Source organism: Protobothrops mucrosquamatus, unplaced genomic scaffold, assembly GCF_001527695.2.
Source record: "Protobothrops mucrosquamatus isolate PMUCROS unplaced genomic scaffold, P.Mucros_1.0 scaffold_87, whole genome shotgun sequence".
NCBI lineage: Eukaryota > Metazoa > Chordata > Lepidosauria > Squamata > Viperidae > Protobothrops > Protobothrops mucrosquamatus.
Window position 1 is genome coordinate 43,257 of NW_015386163.1, and position 18,594 is coordinate 61,850.

The following is an 18,594-nucleotide window of genomic DNA, read 5'->3' on the forward strand; positions in this document are numbered from 1 at the left end:
GCTTTGTAAAAATAATTTCCAGGCATTTTAAATTGATGTGATGATTAGTTAGTTATGGATCCAATTTTGCCTTTGTACCATTTGGGAGTTTAATGTTTTTATGTGCATGGAGAATCTTAGTCATTCAGACAACTGGACTTCCTTGTTTTTCCTTTGAAGATGTTTCGCTTCTCATCCAAGAAGCTTCTCCAGCATCTTCAAAGAAAGACAAGAAAGCCCAGCTGCCTCTTGAAAAAGCACCTTTGGGACTTTAATGCTTTTAATTGTCCTAATCTATGATTAATTAATATTTTATGTACTTGCAAGCAATAATACGTAAATCTGGCCTTTAGACAAGCAAAATTTCTACACTGTAGTATCTGGGGAGCAGGTTGAAGAAAAAGGACAGAATGATCATTGGTCTTAGAAACCCAGTGCCAACAAAATGTGTGGGATGACAAGTCCAGTGGTTCTCACTCAACATGCTTGGGATGATGGAAGTTCTGATCTAACACACTAGAAAATATTAGAAAACACAAGGTAAAGAAAACTTCCAGTTTGCATGCTTGGTCCAAGGAAGTTAAAAAAAAGCGAGTAACTCCATAAATTCTGCATTTGGGTATTATATTTCCTTTGAATGAAAACAATTGACAGAATCAAACATTACACCCAAGTTTCGCTTTGCATGAATTTGATATTGGAATGAACATATTCCAATAATTCAACAATATTCTGAAATGCCCATGAAAGGATATGAAAGAAATAAAATTGAAATGAGTCCTAGAAGCCCAGCAAAGGGTGATTCTGAAAACAAAACAATGGGAATAAAATTGTATAGATGTAGTCTGAGGATGGAGAATGAGCAGAAGGGCTGGGCTTTTATCTGGCACCCATAAAACAAGCCGTGATGGTCATTCAATCAGTAAACAGAAAGATACGATCATTCCTGTTACGAAAATACCTTCAGAATATATTTATGATTTAAACTGCTAGAAACAATATAACCACAATTCAGTGTCTCGCTGATGTTTTCTAATATCTGATTAGTAACCTCCTACCTCACTCTGCATCTGTTGGGCTTCCTTAGCAGTGATATATGTAGGTGTTTCAAAGTCCAGCATGGGTTTTCCTCTTTCCTTTTCATATTTTTCTTTGTATTTCACCTGTCAAGAGGTAGGCATGTGTTATCCCACAGTAGCAGATTAAAAAGACACGTACAGAATGACGCATCGTTCACTCAACCCTAATCCCGAATAAAAAAAAATACAATTGTTGTGGTCGTATAACATGCTATGTCAAAATAAATGTATTTTTATTGATGAATGTATTAACCACATCAGTCAAGGTGACTTTAACCAGTGAACAAAAGCAACAGCCACAACCAGTAGAATTGCACATAAATATTTAGGCACCACTGATTAAAAAGTATTTCAATGAAACTGTTTCAATGAATCCATTAGTGCCGTGGTGGCGAACCTGTGGCACGCGTGCCACAGGTGGCACGCAGAGCCCTCTCTGTGGGCACACGCGCTGTCACCCCAGTCCTAGGCCTTCAGCTAGGTTTTATAAAACCTTTTCACTTTAGGCCTCCACCGCCGTGTGCAAAAAAAAAAAGTTCAATCAATCAATTTCAACTTCTCGTGGGAAAAAAAAGATCTCCCAAAGTTGGAATTGACTGGTTGAACTTTTTAGTCCCACCCAGTCTGCCATTACCACCGCAGCCATACCCACCCAATGGGCCACACCCACCCAATTGGCCACACCCACCCAATTGGCCATGTCCATCCAGCACCTGACGATACGTAAGTGGGTTTTGGGTTGCAGTTTGGGCACTCGGTCTCTAAAAGGTTCGCTATCACTGCGTTAGTGAATAAGGCTGCATTGTTTGAAGTCAAATAGATCTTTCTGTGAAGCTGAATGCATCCATGTCTTTTATGTCCAATTTACAGATTCAAAAAAATGGAAGTAACAACTATGCCAGGTGAAACAGTTTGGACACAGTCAGCAATTTGTAATGCCTTCTTTAGCATATAAACAGATTTTCAAATGTTTCCTGCCACTAACTGAAAACATCTATTCTTGTTTTTCCCTACTTTTCTTTGCAAGAAGTATTATAGCTCAGAAATATTCTTAGGTCTCATCCCACGCACTGCATGTTTACAATCTTTCCACAGACTTTCGATACTATTCAACTTTGAGATCTGTGTAGAACACTCCAAAACCTTCATGTTTCTTCCTATAAGCACTTCATCACTGATTATGTTTTGTTGCCTTGCTAATTATCTAACTTACTTTCAGCTTTGGTTTAATTACTGAATATGGGACATTAGTTTTTATGATATGTGGTTCAATCTAATCTTCCTTCACCTGCACAATGTTTCTTAAGCTACTAGTTCCACCCAATGCCAACACATAATAGATATCTTTCACTAGTGACCTAGTGGATACATTTAAAATTTTGAGAACACTTCATGGTCATTCTTATAAAGTCATCCTCATGGGAAACATGGACAGTTACAAAACATTTCATGTAGCTGTCCTCATGATGTTGTCTACCACACAGCTTACATTTAGCATTCTCTTAGGCAACTAGTCACATTTTCAAACCAAGTACTGTTCTACAGCCTTTCGCTATTTGTATTTTCTAAGCATATATTTTGGGAGTGTAATCCAAAAGTATCTTGGAAATAAATCTGATGCTTAAGGCTATGGTTTGCTTTACATTATGGCATTAATAAAATCAGGTGGACATGGAGCCTGCTGGAAATGTTTGTTTGTTTCTTTAGTTATTTACTTATTAAATTTAGGCACCGTCCATTTCACTGCAGTTATCTAAATGATTCTGGGTCTAGTGTTACTAGGCACTTTGGTATCCCATATTAGAAATCCAGAAATAACTGGCTGGATGCACATATATTATTTAGGTTCTGGCTTATTAAGAATATGGAAGGATTATATTGCCTAGAATAAAATTTGAGTGAAATCTATGGCCTATTATGAGGAAAAAAAATCCAGGATTTCAGTTTAAACTAAATCAGGGTAGGGGTTCCAGGTTAGTTTCCAATTCCTACTGGCAAGAAGAGCCAAACATACCAAATATACACTTGCATACTTAATATGCCAAAAGTCTATAGAACTTTGACATGCTTTGGATAAGAATACAGATACGGTGACATGTGGCAGTTGTATTATAAATATAAGTAGCGTGAAACACTTAACTGACTTACTATGCTCTGAAGTTCTGAAGCCTCCTTTAGATGGAGCTGTTCAAGGTTATCTGGAACCACGTGGTAGTGACCTTTATTCCTCTCGTACTGCTTCTTGTACTGGTACTAAAGGGAAGGCGTCAAAAACCACCTCAATAGTTAAAAAATTGTCCTAACCAGATCAGCTTTTCTTGATCACCTTACCCAAACATCTCAGTAGTCAAATGAGACATTAGAAATGAAATGTAAAAGAAATATATAAAAGAGAAGAAAGAAAAATATAAGGCAAAAAGGGACAAAATTACAAAACAGGAATAAAAAGAAGAAAGAACCAAAGAAATACGATGCGGTGAATAAGTGATGCTGTTAAAATGGAACGATGCCCCTTGGTTTTCCCTTAAGAATATAAAATGGGATTAGCTAACACTATTCAAGGGTGATTTAGTTCAGCATTTTGTGTCACAAAATGGCTGACTAGATGCATCGACCAAATCCACAAGCAGAATTTATTATAGCAAGAAGATAAAAGTTCAGAAAAAAGCAGATTAAGTCTGAAGTGGTTTTAAAAGTTAAAGAATTATTGTTTCAAAATAGTAGTTGTGAGTTAAAAAAAAAAATAAAAAAGTTAAAATAATACTTGTTAGTAAAAATATGAGTTATAAAAGTAAAAAAGCTATTAAATTTAGTTAGGTATTTAATGTTATTAGTGTTTTTGTTTTAAAAGTAATAGAAAAAGTTTTGAAGACTTGAGGTATTAATGTTGCTAGTCAACATGGGGGATTGTCATCAGGCAGGAGGTAAGAGATCACTACCAGGTGATTTCCTAGGAACAGTCAAGGAGGAAGAAAGATGTTGCAGAGGTTGTTAGCAGATATTATCTTAGGAAGGCATAAAAAGGTTAAACTCTCATTTTAGCTAACAGGCTTACAGTGCTAGCAAGGTGGCTGGTGTTCAAAACATGATTCATCGCAAGAGATTCAGACATATCAGTCACTGGCTTGTGAAGTTTCTTCAGATCTGCCTTATATTTAATCTGTTCATAAAACAAAGGAAAACGTCAGCAGCCTTGTCACAGGAATAAAGGCTTATAAATGGAATACATTCCAATGCCGTACTAGAGTTTGTGCTGACATGCAATGAACTACTGCTGATCCTTAATTCACCAGTGGCCAAAAGTTTTTTCTCTAGGACAGGGCTTTTCAACCTTTCCACCCATTGTACCACTTTTAGGATATGGCAATATCCGAGTACTACCAGTCGCCTAGCAAGGTGTCAAAAACTTGATGATCAAAAAAAATAAAAAGGAAAAAAGTGATAAAGTACAGGTAGTCCTCGACTTACAACAGTTCTCTTAGTGACTCTTCGAAGTTACAATGGCACTGAAAAAAGTGCCCCCCAAGGCACAGCCGAGCAAGACACCTGCCTGCTCACCCGGTGGCGCTTTTCCTCCTGTCCAAGGTTTTCATTGTTGTGAGCATTTCTGTTGAGGATTGGCAGCGGGGGTGGGGTGGGGGGTATTTAGTTTTTATTCCCCCCGTCTGCTGGGTGGTTGCAGCAGGTTTTGGTCACTTCACATGACCCTGGGACACTGTGACCATCATAAATATGAATCAGTTGCCAAGCATCTGAATGTAAATCACAAGACCCTGGAGATGCTGCAACATTCCAGCTGATCAGCACTTCTTCTGGCTCAGCAGAAGCACCAGGATCAGCGCCAAGCTCCAGTTGGAGCCTAGCGCTGATCCTGGCACTTCCACTGAGCCCTGACAGCCCTGCAGCTCCAGCCATCTCTTGCTCAGGCTTGTGCGGTGCTGCCACCGGTTCAGCTCATTCCCCTCCCCCGCTACCACTTTTCTAGGATGGTCACATACCACCTGCCCAGGTGCCAATGTACCACAGGTGGTACCCGTACCACTGGCTGAAAAGCCCTGCTCTAGGACAACCCATATTTTTGGAAATGCTTCTGGAACCTTCCAAAACGCCAATCTATATTTTCATTCACATGGAAGAATACTGGACACTTGGGATTGGTAGGGAAGCTTTCAGATCGGCGCAATTCAAAGCTTTTTCATTCCAAAAAGAGATTAATCCCACTAATTGCAATCATGTTCATTCCCGCCTACAGCCTCAACAAGGGGAAAATATTTTAAAAGCAAAAAAAGAAAAAAGAATGGGAAGGAGCCCTACTTTACTCCACCTTTCTCCACCTTATAGGCTGACCAAAGGGATTATAATTGTCCCAAGAAAGCTAGTAAAAAATAAGGATGAGAAGAGGCTTAGTGTGAATAGAAACTGGGTGTGAAAATAATTCAACGGTATCAATTTGCAACAGACTTCAAGTTTAAAGGAAATGGAGAATGTGAGGGGGGAGAATAAGTTACAGAAAGTGCCTTTTTGTATTCTGACTTTACTGCAGGCATGTCACATGACATCGCGTGACGTATTGCGACTTTTTCCCCATTGCCAGCAATGGGGTGGGCGCGGTTTCAGTATGATGCATCCGGCCCGCGGGCCGGCAATTTGACACGCCTGCTTTACTGTAACTATGATGTGGAGCAATATATGTGACTTATGACCACAATGAAGCCCAAAATTTCTGTTGTTAAGCAAGACAGTTGTTAAGAGAGTTTTGCCTCNATTTCTGTTGAGGATTGGCAGCGGGGGTGGGGTGGGGGGTGTTTGGTTTTTATTCCCCCCGTCTGCTGGGTGGTTGCAGCAGGTTTTGGTCACTTCACATGACCCTGGGACACTGTGACCATCATAAATATGAATCAGTTGCCAAGCATCTGAATGTAAATCACAAGACCCTGGAGATGCTGCAACATTCCAGCTGATCAGCACTTCTTCTGGCTCAGCAGAAGCACCAGGATCAGCGCCAAGCTCCAGTTGGAGCCTAGCGCTGATCCTGGCGCTTCCACTGAGCCCTGACAGCCCTGCAGCTCCAGCCATCTCTCGCTCAGGCTTGTGCGGTGCTGCCACCGGTTCAGCTCATTCTCCTCCCCCGCTACCACTTTTCTAGGATGGTCGCATACCACCTGCCAGGTGCCAATGTACCACAGGTGGTGCCCGTACCACTGGCTGAAAAGCCCTGCTCTAGGACAACCCATGTTTTGGGAAATGCTTCTGGAACCTTCCAAAACGCCAATCTATATTTTCATTCACATGGAAGAATACTGGACACTTGGGATTGGTAGGGAAGCTTTCAGATCGGCGCAATTCAAAGCTTTTTCATTCCAAAAAGAGATTAATCCCACTAACTGCAATCATGTTCATTCCCACCTACAGCCTCAACAAGGGGAAAATATTTTAAAAGCAAAAAAAGAAAAAAGAATGGGAAGGAGCCCTACTTTACTCCACCTTTCTCCACCTTATAGGCTGACCAAAGGGATTATAATTGTCCCAAGAAGGCTAGTAAAAAATAAGGATGAGAAGAGGCTTAGTGTGAATAGAAACTGGGTGTGAAAATAATTCAACGGTATCAATTTGCAACAGACTTCAAGTTTAAAGGAAATGGAGAATGTGAGGGGGGAGAATAAGTTACAGAAAGTGCCTTTTTGTATTCTGACTTTACTGCAGGCATGTCACATGACATCGCGGCTGCATAACGCTGAAAAAGGGGTAACGGTCGTTACCCCACCCGCGCCAAAGTCATACTACGTAGGCCGGGCGCCCGGCCGTTAAACTGTGCGGACGAAATGACATTGATACTACACCTCGTTATATACACTGAATACTGGTGTTACTTCGGGTTTTAAAGACAACAATTCGTTCTGTCAACAATTCTCTCAAAACGGAGATTTTAAAGGCTTTCTTGTCACAGATGTTAAGTGAATGACTGCAGTTAAGTTAGGAACATGGTTGTGAAGTGAATCTGGCTTTTCCATTGACTTTGCTTGTCAGAAAGCCGCAAAGGAGGGGTTGGACTAGATGACCTACAAGGTCCCTTCCAACTCTGTTATTCTGAAAGGTGATCCCATGACCCCGGGACATTGCAACTGTCATCAATACATGTCAAGTGTTTGAATTTTTGTTATGAGACCACGGGGATGGTGTAGTGGTGAAAAATAGTCATAAGTCTTTTTTTTTCAGCGCTATTGTAACTTCAGATGAATGGGTTGTTAAGTAAACGAATGAGTTGTTAAGTCGAGGACTACCTGTATTGCTGGAATTTTTCAACTGTTTGTTTTCACCTGCGCTCAGTCTGTTTATCTCTTTTATTTTCCCTGCAAACCTCTCTCAAAGGAACCTAGATCTGGCATCTGGGTTCTCCTCACCCTTCAAAGAAAAGCTAATGAACCGGACGTACCTCACTTGCAATGTGGTGAGCATCTTTCAAGGTCTTGTAGATCTTGCTCTCCTTCAGATCGTACTGAGGTCTATTTCCTTTTTCTTTATCGAACCTTTCTTTGTACTTGATCTGAGGCCGGGAAAACAGATTATTATTATTTTTTAACAAAGGGTCCTGACACCAAGAAAGGGAGAAGAGGAAACACCTATCCACAATCAGGTGGTCAAAAGAAATCTGATTGCAAGCAAGCAGATCAAAAGATGCAGAGGAGCTATTTCAAAACAAAAGAGACCATTGGAAACATCAAGATTTTTTTTCAGTAGTAAGATGGATACATGCTACATTTCAGAGGGCGACATTTCTTCTTTCATTCAGCAGTTTATTTCAGCTCCATGTATCAAAATATATTGAATTTATCCATTGCAAAAAAATATATATGGACAAGACGCTTGAGAAAGTGAGATGAAGCACAACTTCCTTTGTGTTCTTATAATAACAAGGGTGTTCCCCAACCTCCAGTTGAGTGGCACAATATTCTATATATCTCTTCACTCCCAGTCAGCATCGCTACTGGAATGAAGCAAGTAAGCAATCTGGCATATGTTCAGGCCTCAGAAAAGGAAAGGTGGCATTATACAATTCTGTTACTCTACCACCGCATCCCACAAAGGCATGATAAAGGGCAAATAAACCTGGGGAATCCATGGTGCTCTCTGTGTATCTTCAGTGCTAAAAGGGAGTGGGGTTTGCTCTCTGTTTATGTACATTAGCTTGTTTTATCAGTGTTTCCCTTCTAGTACTGAAGGTATTACCTAGTTGGGTAATGAAACGTCTGCAAGCAAACAGCCAAGCTCAGAGAGCACCAAATATTCTCTTCTATTGGTAAAGCTAGACTTCGAAAGCATTTATATCTTGGTTTTGCTCTAAGAATGTCAAAGAGATTGCAGTACATTTGTGACAATAACATAAGATAATGACTTTCCCAAGATTTCTCCTATGGAAGCTCACTATTTACCACCTGCCCTACTACTAATCATAAAGAAAGTTTGCACCGAGTGTAGTTTATGCCCAAGTTATTGTTTTTAAAAAAAGCGATGTCCTTTTAAAGAGTTTTTAAAAGCCACTGAGAATTAAAATTCTGCTGGGTGCTTTTTCTTATGTAAAACAATCTATCTGAACCCACCGATGGGTAGTCTGCTTCTCATCATGTAAATAATTCAGCCAGCTTGCTTTCATTTCAATGTAATTATATCCAACTTGCAAGAGGAACTTGCATATTGTATTTATATTACATAATATTGTATTTACATTACATAATAATACTGTAACTTTCTAGACAAACAAGTTTCTTAATTCCTAAAGGTTTTAGGACTATTATTAAACAACTTCATAAAAGAGAGAAAATATATTAGCTGTTTAGTAGACAATAAGTCACAAGTTATAAAAAATAATGGCATTATCCGGCCATAACTAAGGGCATTTTCAGTTTATTTAGACTGTAATTAGAGTTTAAACATAAAGTAAATGGACAATACGCTTAAAAGATGGACGTAACTCTGTCTGGGAGAGCTGATTGACATAACTGATGAAAGGAACTGATCATGCTAGAAAGCAACACACATCACTGTAAAGAAGTAAATTCAGGCTATCATCAGAAAAACCGAATATGCCATAGTGCACTTTCAACTCACATTCCATGGGGGTTTTTATTTCTAAAATGTGGATATTCATGCAATTCTGTATCCGTCATGCTGGATAGTTTCAGTTTTAAAACTAGATTGATAAAAAAAAAACAAGTGCTGGTGACATTCAGTTACTATCCTTCTGGTTAGATTTCCTTTAGAAACATATACAGAATCACATGGGAACTGATGCATTTATAAGGAACAATGACATTTTCACAATGACAGATTTGACACGTGACCAAGGAAAACTTTTAGCTACATCAATGTTATGCAAGTGGACTTTGGCAAAGGATTTCCAATTTTGTCGGCAAATGGACAACACTGGATACAAACCATCAACAACAATAACAACAAAATAAGAAATGACATGCAGATTAACCATAACAGTGACGGAATTGGTGACATGATAGACAGTATACATGACATGATAGACAGTATACATGACAAATAATCCTTTAAAAGATTATTTGTTGAAATTCTGCACAGCCAGAAACATAGAAACATCCACACAAACAAATGAGGTATCATATGAACATCTATAAATCTGAAAAAAAGTGTATTCATTTTTTTTTCAAGAAAAGATTATTAGTCCCATTCACTCTTCAAGAGTCAAAAGTTGCTGTTTCTTCAGTACAGTAAGAGACTAAATAGAACAGCTTAATAAGCGGAAGAGATTATTATTACAAAGACAAGACGGCTTATCAACTTTCAGTACAAAGAACTGATTTTTGTCACACGCACAGAAGGATGTTTGCGACTACATGCAACATAAGAAAGAAAAGTAAGAAAGGAAATGTCTCCCTTTTTTCCTTATGTCCAAAAGTCCTCTCCAATTTATGTCCTTCCTAAGGTTTAGGCCTACAGTTCCCATCATCCTTCACCACTGGCCATGCTAACTGGGGCTGACGGTACTTGGAAGCCACCTCTGTGGAAGGAGCCAATTTGAAGAAGGCAGATAGTAAGAGAGTCTTTCTTAAGAGGAAGTGGGAAAAATAAACAGGAAACACTTGACATCAAATAGCAGCAATTAGAAATTAGTCAAGATCTAGTTCTGGCTTAATTCTCCAGAAGCCTTTTTTCAAAACTCAATGTTTTGTTTTGCCTGGTTCAAGACAGTACGCTTAGATCACTATTGGGAATGTTTGCTCATTGTCTCAGTTCTTCCTCCATAGTACATACCACTGGGAATCATGGCACATGTTTTACTGTGTGTGTTTTAGTTAAAGCACAACATTCATTACACCAGGCTTGCATTGTAAATGCACTAACGGTATCTTCTAAAATTATTAGATTTGAACAAATAATTTATCTCCATTTCAACTCTGGACTCTCAGGAGCAATTTTACATAAGAAAGAAAAGGGAGATTTTTTAAAAATTAAAATTCATGAGATTTTTGATATATATATATTTTTTTTAAAAAAAGAACATCCCATTGGCAATCCAGGCTCAATTTTATGTGCCAAGAACATTTTGCAAAATTCATAAAATGGAAAAGCTAAAAGGACAAGCATTTTAAATCCTTCTTACATGACTACTTAGGGTGTTAGCTTTTTTAAAATGCCTCATCATGGGTGTATCATACGATGCTGCCCCATGGCCCCTCAAGTATCCTGTAATGTATTTCACCTACAAAGCATAGCAAGATAGCAAGATTAGAATAGCCAACCTCCAAGGACACAAAGCAAAGAGCTAAGACAGAAATGCAGGCATCATCCATTCCTTCTCTTGATGGAGATGTCTCATGGAAGCAGCATGATTTGGAAGCTCACCAACTGCACTTGTTCAAAGTTTGATGGAGGACAAACAGGTTGATGTTAATTAGTAACAACACTAAAATATAAGGTACCAAATTATTGAAAATAAATCATTTATACAAGCAGTAAAGCACAGTTTCAGTAGTGATTTGCACAGTAGAAATATCCAAGTATACTAAAAAATGAGTACAACTACGTAGGTTTCCAAGCAAATATGTCAGAAATCCCAAATGGGGAATGGCAATAAGACAAATGCATTAAAATACTTATTGCAAAAGAAAAAATGTAGAGCTGATAGCAATGTCTTTAAAGTAGATGGCATATGAAATTTATTTAACAGAAAGTTGGGAGTGTAATAATTACCTCTGAATGGGGTATACAGTATGTTTATGGGTCATATAGTCACTGAGAACAGAAAATACAGTTGACAACAAATGAATAATAAAAAATGCAAATGGTTGAGGGCATTGCCTGCAGAATAGCTTGGATGCCTTACTTGTTGTTTTGAAGGAGCTGCTTGAATTCTCGGTGAATTCAAACCTTTTCTAATATCTGAACCAGTGTTTCTCAAGCGTGTTGACTCTAACATGATTGGACTTCAATTCCACAAATTCCTCAGCAAGCATGCTGGTTGAGGACTTGTGGGTGCTGAAGTCCAGATATCTTTAAATTGCCAAGGTTGAGAAACACTGATCTAAATAGTTTCCAATTTATCTTGCCTTATTTCCATCCAATTTTTCCCTCTCTTTTACTTCTTTTCTTCCCACCTATTGTTTCTCCCTCCTTCTATCTATCTCATTTTTTTCTCCTTCTCTTTCATTATTTCTGCTAGTATGAGAAAGAAAAAGTATTTGTGTGTATCTGCCTATGTATGACTGTATTTGTAAGCAATTCATTAATATATTCAAACGGAAAATCTATTTTATGAATAGGATTTGCTGGCTATTCATTTTAATTAGGTAATATCCATTTCTTTTGATCTGGACTCTGCCTCTCTTAGATTATAGCTTCTAACAGGTGTGTAAATATACACACAAACATATATGTATGTATTTATGTGTGTGTATGTATTTGCATACACAAACATATTTGATAATAAGGAAATTTGTCATTACGCTTTATTTTTGTATATTTTTCCCATTTCTAGAAAGTTATCTCAAATTCAGGAATGTGGGATGATTGGTACTTTCTGGAACAACAGTCATATGAAAACCATAAATGAGAGCTTTCTAAAATATTTTATCAATAAAAATAACCTCATAATTTCATATTTACTTCTACAGGATGTCCTTCTCTTCCAATTAGCTTTATGGACAAACTTGAAGTTGGAAACCTACCCTTTGCTCAATGTTTTGTTTAAAAATGGACTGCAAATTTAAAGTTGGATGTCTTCCCAAAATGAATGCTGAAGTAGCTTTACTCTTTACCATTAAGTACATATTCATCTGAACAGGAACAATTCATTTTAAATAATTCACTTTAAAGATAAAATCATCACTGAGCTATTCAAGCCTTCTGAAACTAGAATCCAGATTTCTTCTGTATGTTCCATGTTACTCTTTGGAAGCCCAGACTAAGCCTAGGATTAATCAAAGATTAAGGGTGGACCGTGCATGCCCACAATGTCTACAACACCGAGCTAACCTTGTGATGAATGAAAAGCTGAGTTCACATGCTGTACACAGTGACAGGATTCTTTAGCCCATGAAAACCCCAGAATCAGCTCTACTGATTGTATTACTTTAGGTGTCAACATTACTTCCAAGAGAGTGTGGGAAATTCTGTGCTCCTATTGTCGTAAATTATTTGTTTTGATTGATCATACCTGGCTGGTCAATTTGGACACTTCTTTGGCAAGTTCAATGTCTGGACGTCCAAGCATGGTGACTCCTACTCCAGCATCTCCATAACGTTTGGATTTGTATTCAATCTAAAGTCAAGACAGACATTTGAAAAATTAATCAATGCTGCATTCATACATACCAAAACAAAAAGCAATTTTACTTATATGGATATCATACAAGCAACAAGTTACGAAGCGGTTGCATTGATTTGCACTCACATCGCTGACTAAATGGGAGACTTGTGTGGCCTTCATAATATCTGGTCGATCGGCCACAGTGGTATAATGGAGCTGTGATTTGGCATCTTTTTTATATTCGATCTACAGTAGGAGAAAAGAAGAGGGAGATAAATGATCAACATAACATGTGGTTTTTTTAAACTAAAAAAGACAACAGAAGGAAGAAAATCAGCTAATATTTTGCCAATTGGTTTGCTCTGGGCAGGATAAAATGGTCATTTATATATGAATGCTTAGCAAAAGGAAGAATGGGGAAATGGAGAGCGGAGATGTGAATGTAGTCATCATGTGTATGGAGACCTTTACATCCAACCCAAATCAATAAGGGTGGAGATTTTGTGAGGCATGATTACATCAGCTTTGTGGTTTTTTGTTTTTGTTTTTGTTCCAACAGCCATTTGCTTCTGCCAAAGGAAGAAGAGTGATGCTGTAGGACAAGTCATTGGAGAGAGGCAATTCTCGCTTCCATACACACATATCTCAGGAGACTTCACAATCGAAGCCCCTTTCCTTACATATGAAAACTATGCATTTGCTTTGGATGAGCACTTTGACTCTGCTCAGCACAACCTCCCAGAATGTTTAGAAAGCAGAGCCAATAGTCCATAATTTATGCTTTAAAATGGAATTAAAAAAAACACCTCAAAGTAGATTGAAAGAAGGTGTTTTTTTTTCTTTATCTATATCATGCTTGAAATACAGTATGCCTAAAATTGTTAGGGCAGTGTATATTTTAAACGCCATGCCGTTCATGTCCAAATCTTTCTTTAAAATGTTAAAACACTTATTTTCAAAATAATTATATGGGGTATTATGCACTCTGGAATTAAACAAAGCTTTCCAGGAAGTGAGAAATCAAATTATCTCCAATAAAGGAGAATGTCTGGAGCGCAGAGTTGATGAAATGAAGTGTCCCTGATAGTCTCTGAGCTTGGTTGTTTTCTTGCAGATGTTTCATTACTCAAACTAGCACTGATGATGTTACCTAGTTTGAGTAATGAAATGTCTGCAAAAACAACCAAGCTCAGAGACCACCAGGGACACTTCATTTCAACTCTGAGTTCCTTCTCCTTTATTGGAGACTGTTAGTCTCACACTCATTTATATATCCTGGTTAAATCATGATATCTTAATTCCAAATACTAGCAATACACTGAAATGGTTTCCTGGTCTGAATACAACAACAGATCGTATATCATTTGCTAAGGAAGAAAGTGCAGAAATAACTTACAGTACTCTGTTTCTTTGCCACATCCATGGCGTGCTTCACATCAGGAGGTTCCACCATGTTTGAATAATCTGACTTGCCTTTTTCTTTTTGAAATCTCTTTTTATAGTTTGTCTGTTTGGGATAGAAAGTTATACCTGTTATCCTCCACTGAAAACTTGTTGATGTTTAGAATAGGAAAGACAGATTAAAAACACTGCTATCTGGAAAAAGGGATATGTGAGTGTGTGCTTGTAAGATAATAGGTTTTATCTCTTTAGTTCTACTGTAATTTTCCTTTATGTTCTCAAACTTTTGCATTGTTGATTGGATTCAAAGGGCAGCCATATTGCTGCATTGACCGACAATAATAAAGTCAATACCATCAATTATACATACAACACCACATCTGTTCTTAATTCCTAGTCATACTGTGATTTGATTATCTTCTCACCCTCATGTCTATCTTCTTTCTCATTGTTCAAGGTACTTAAAATTCTTTCATTGTGTTCATAATCAAGTTTGTAAATCATGGAAGTTCAAATGAGAGGAACACTTTCTAGATTTTTCAACAATTGCAAGTACACATCCCACAACATGTTAAGCCTTTGTAGATTCTGAATATCTGAACAGCTGAAAGGACAACAGAACTGATGATAAAGAATAACCCTTCAGAAAACACTAAGTTATAATTTACAGGGGAGAAAATATAGCTTTACTCACAAACATAGCAAAGGTGAAAGACCATCTGCAATGTGAATAAAATGATGTAAAAATAGCCTACCTCACTAACATTACTGGTAACTTTTTTGACACGAACAGTATCCAGAGTTTCTGGCAATTTTGTGAAAGAACCATGGGGGAGGTGTTTCTTCACATGCTCTTTGTATTTGTTCTGTTTTCAAAAGACAAGCAAAATATATCAGAAATCACTTTAGGGAGAAGGTATTCTGGAGCCAGACAATTGCAAAATAAAAAATAAAATAAAAATTACCTCAGACACAAGAGAGCTAACCATCTTGGCAAGAAGGATCTGGGGAGTGTCTGGAACAGGATGGATGCTTCCTCGTTCCTTGTTGTGCTTCTCTTTATATTTTAACTGAGAAGTTAAAAAAAAGGGAAACATGTTTTCAAGCAACAGTCATCAACAGGATTCCACAAATGAGACTGCCAACAGTGAGCATGTTGTTTTCTTCTCTTAGCTATTAAAAAACCAGGATAGAGAAATCTTATATTGAAGCTTAGGCAACTATAAGATGTTTCTGAAGTCAAAATGTAACCTTGGAGATTCTTAACCTAATACATCTTAGGAGAAGGATGTGATGGGTAATTAATCTTACAAAACCTTTGTTTAAACATGATGAGGGCTTTCATCTAGACCAGGGTTCCCCAAAGTGATCATAATGACCCCCCAAGGATCGATAGAACTATTCAAAGTACAAATGACGGGGATCAAAAGGGGATCAACAAATGTCTGGAGGTCAACAAGTGGTCAATAAAAAATATTAAGTTCAATTGGGGTCAGTTAATCTTTTGGGGGCACTATAAAACGTACGTCAGTCCTGAAGATAAGGTGGCCAGCAGTGAAACAGTATTAACTAGGATTAGATGGCCAGCCAGAGAGAGGACCTGAGCTGTCTCTATTATTATTATGGATGGGTAATCTACAGTTAGATTCATAGCCTAAGACTGGTAGAAACTTAATAATTCAGTTCCTAACCAAGGACCTAAGAATTATTAAAGTAGCATCAAGGAATATAGGCAGTCCCAAGCAGGATGGGTTTTTGTAAAATTATGGTGTTCAGGTCTGATAAATTCAATATTTCTAGATATTGAGGAAGTCTTTTGCTGCAGTCACTGATCAAAGAGTCAATTGTTTCATCCTTTTCCCTACAAAGATGACATTTATTATTGTTTGTTACATGTTGAATTTTTGCCTTCAGGCAAAGCTTGTTGGCAAAGCTTGTTCTTGAGCCACTAAAATAAAATCTTCAGTTTGTTTTTTTAATTGTCCTGATCTAACAAACTTCATGTGGAGTTTTTATCAGCATTTTCTTCTATATCCTTCAAGTATTGACCACGCATTGGCTTGTTCATCCAATTAACAAATCAATTTTCAATTCAGTCTTCATCTTTGTTATTTTTCAAGAGCTTTACTTGATTGACTTCTTTCAGCAAGGGTTCTTGACTTTTCTTAATGTAGTTCATTCAGGCCTTGCTTTTCTTCTTCCTCAATTTGTTTCACTAATAGGAATCCTCTGCCCCCATCAGTTCTTGGCAACTATAGTTTTTGGGAACAAAACCTGGTGCTTTGTCATTAGTTTTCTTGTCTTCTGATCCAAGTTATCCATCTGGGTTCAGTCAACTATACCTGTTGCATATCTACTAACAAGGACTGGCTAGGTATTAATTGCTTTAATGATGTTTCCACCACTTGGTTTTGATTTCAAATTTTTTTGAACTAGTTTGATATTAATATTTGATATTATTATTTATAGTACTATTATTTATTTATTATATTTATATTAATTAAAGTAGTATTTATTAAATTATTTCTATACAATAAATATCTGTGGGGGTCAATGAGCAATCTAAAACTTCATGAAGGGATCAATTAATTGAAGAGTTGGGGACATCTGTCCTAGACTGAAGTTGGAAAGTTGACTGGCTTGCTCACTAGAGTTGAGCTCAATCTTGAGATTACTTGGAACTTACTAAGAATTTAGCACCACAATAATGGAGGGAAATGGGAAGTACAAATTAGAATTGGCTACCCAAACTAACACCAGCAATCCCCATAAATCATTGCTTCCATTTTTATTGTTATTAGTAGACATGAACTTTTTGTACATGGTGCTTAAAACAATTTTTCTTCCAATTGGATTGGAATGTGAGATAAATCCTATTTACAAACCATAATTTGTAAATAATGCAAACAGATTTGATGACATTTATGTTTTGTTCTTGTTTAACAAGAATTGTCAAAAGTGATCAAAGTTTCCATACAAAAGATTTTAAAATACTCACATCACTTGCCAAGATCGCATTCTGCAATGCCAACACTGTGTTTTTGTCATCTGTTACAGACAACTTGCATCCTTTGAGATATTGTCTGTCAAGCTTGTATTCATACTGCAAAGAAAGAAGGAACAATAGGAGCAACAACAAAAATGAAAAAATGTCTAGTTGTTCTAAATATCAACAAACTGTCTTATTCCATCAGGGGGAAAAAAAAAAGTTTTCTTTCTCAGTTGCTTACATCACTCTGTTGCAAGGATGTCTTAGCAGCTTGGATAAAGTCAGGTCTGTCCATGGTCCAGTGCCAGTGAGCTTTGGTGGCTTCATATTTCTTCTTGTAATCCAGCTATTTAATAAGAAATAAAAAAAACATATAATCAAAGTGTTCTTGCAAAACTGGCATTTTTTTAAAATTTTAAAAGGTTATTGTAGTTTGCTGAATAGTTAATAGTTTGCTGAATAGTTAATCCATCAACCAATCAACAAATATGGGACAGATATAAACTTCATAGAAGAGTGATGTGTCTACATCATGGTGTAATTGGGCAAATCACCCATCTAGGTCTAAAAGTCATCCAATTTAGCATCATTTAGATTTAATGAACCATTTTTATGATGTTACAACATTGATGGAAAATACCCAGAAAGAGAAATACACAGCTTGTCCAGGCGATCAGTTCTATATTTGGGAGGACACAAAAGCTAGGTGCCAGGATTCTATTTATTAAATGATAGTATCTTCATTCCCTATTCATATCTTCTGGGTTGCATAGGGTTTTCCAAGAACGATGGGCACTGGGAATCTATACTGACTCCCTTTCTCTATGAAGCATTTTATTCAACAAGATGGTGTGCGAGCCCATCCTTGTACTTCTGAAAAAAGCATGAGATACACAAATACCTTCACTGGATTTTTATTAAAATATGACAAGTGGGTTCTTCAAGGGTTCAAAAGAGTGAGAATTGGAAACACTGCTTTCCTAGTTTCCTTTGGAAGCCTTTGTCATCAAAATGACAACGTTTAGATGGGAAAGAAGGAAGGAAGGAAGGAAGGAAGGAAGGAAGGAAAGAAAAAGAAAGAAAGAAAGAAAGAAAGAAAGAAAGAAAGAAAGAAAGAAAGAAAGAAAGAAAGAAAGAAGGAAAGAGAAACAAACTTACATTGCTGTTCACTTTGTAAGCCTGCTTAGCAGCTTTAATGTGAACTGAATCTGGTACCACATTGCAGTGAGCTTTATTCTGTTCATAGAGTTCTTTGTATTTCAGCTGTTGGGAAAGCATAAGATGAATATTTTAGCTATATAAGGAAAAACAGAACCAAAGCCATCCCTAAAGCTTTATTCATATATTTATATAAGGCTGGATTGTGGGCAACT

The 18,594-nt window shown here is 37.3% G+C and overlaps 1 protein-coding gene across 1 annotated transcript in view; it reads right to left on the reverse strand.

Annotated features, from left to right (window-relative positions):
- The window catches only part of NEB (nebulin), a 221,727-nt gene that overhangs the window by 34,866 nt on the left and 168,267 nt on the right, over positions 1 to 18,594 (reverse strand). The window contains exons 151-162 of the mRNA XM_015814350.1: positions 18,380 to 18,484; positions 17,463 to 17,567; positions 17,231 to 17,335; positions 15,198 to 15,302; positions 14,988 to 15,098; positions 14,228 to 14,338; positions 12,976 to 13,077; positions 12,739 to 12,843; positions 7,492 to 7,602; positions 4,114 to 4,218; positions 3,207 to 3,311; positions 1,038 to 1,142 (exon numbers count right to left, since the gene is read on the reverse strand). Of these exons, the coding sequence (XP_015669836.1) occupies positions 1,038 to 1,142; positions 3,207 to 3,311; positions 4,114 to 4,218; positions 7,492 to 7,602; positions 12,739 to 12,843; positions 12,976 to 13,077; positions 14,228 to 14,338; positions 14,988 to 15,098; positions 15,198 to 15,302; positions 17,231 to 17,335; positions 17,463 to 17,567; positions 18,380 to 18,484 (1,275 nt within the window). The remainder of the gene's footprint in view (positions 1 to 1,037; positions 1,143 to 3,206; positions 3,312 to 4,113; positions 4,219 to 7,491; positions 7,603 to 12,738; positions 12,844 to 12,975; positions 13,078 to 14,227; positions 14,339 to 14,987; positions 15,099 to 15,197; positions 15,303 to 17,230; positions 17,336 to 17,462; positions 17,568 to 18,379; positions 18,485 to 18,594) is intronic.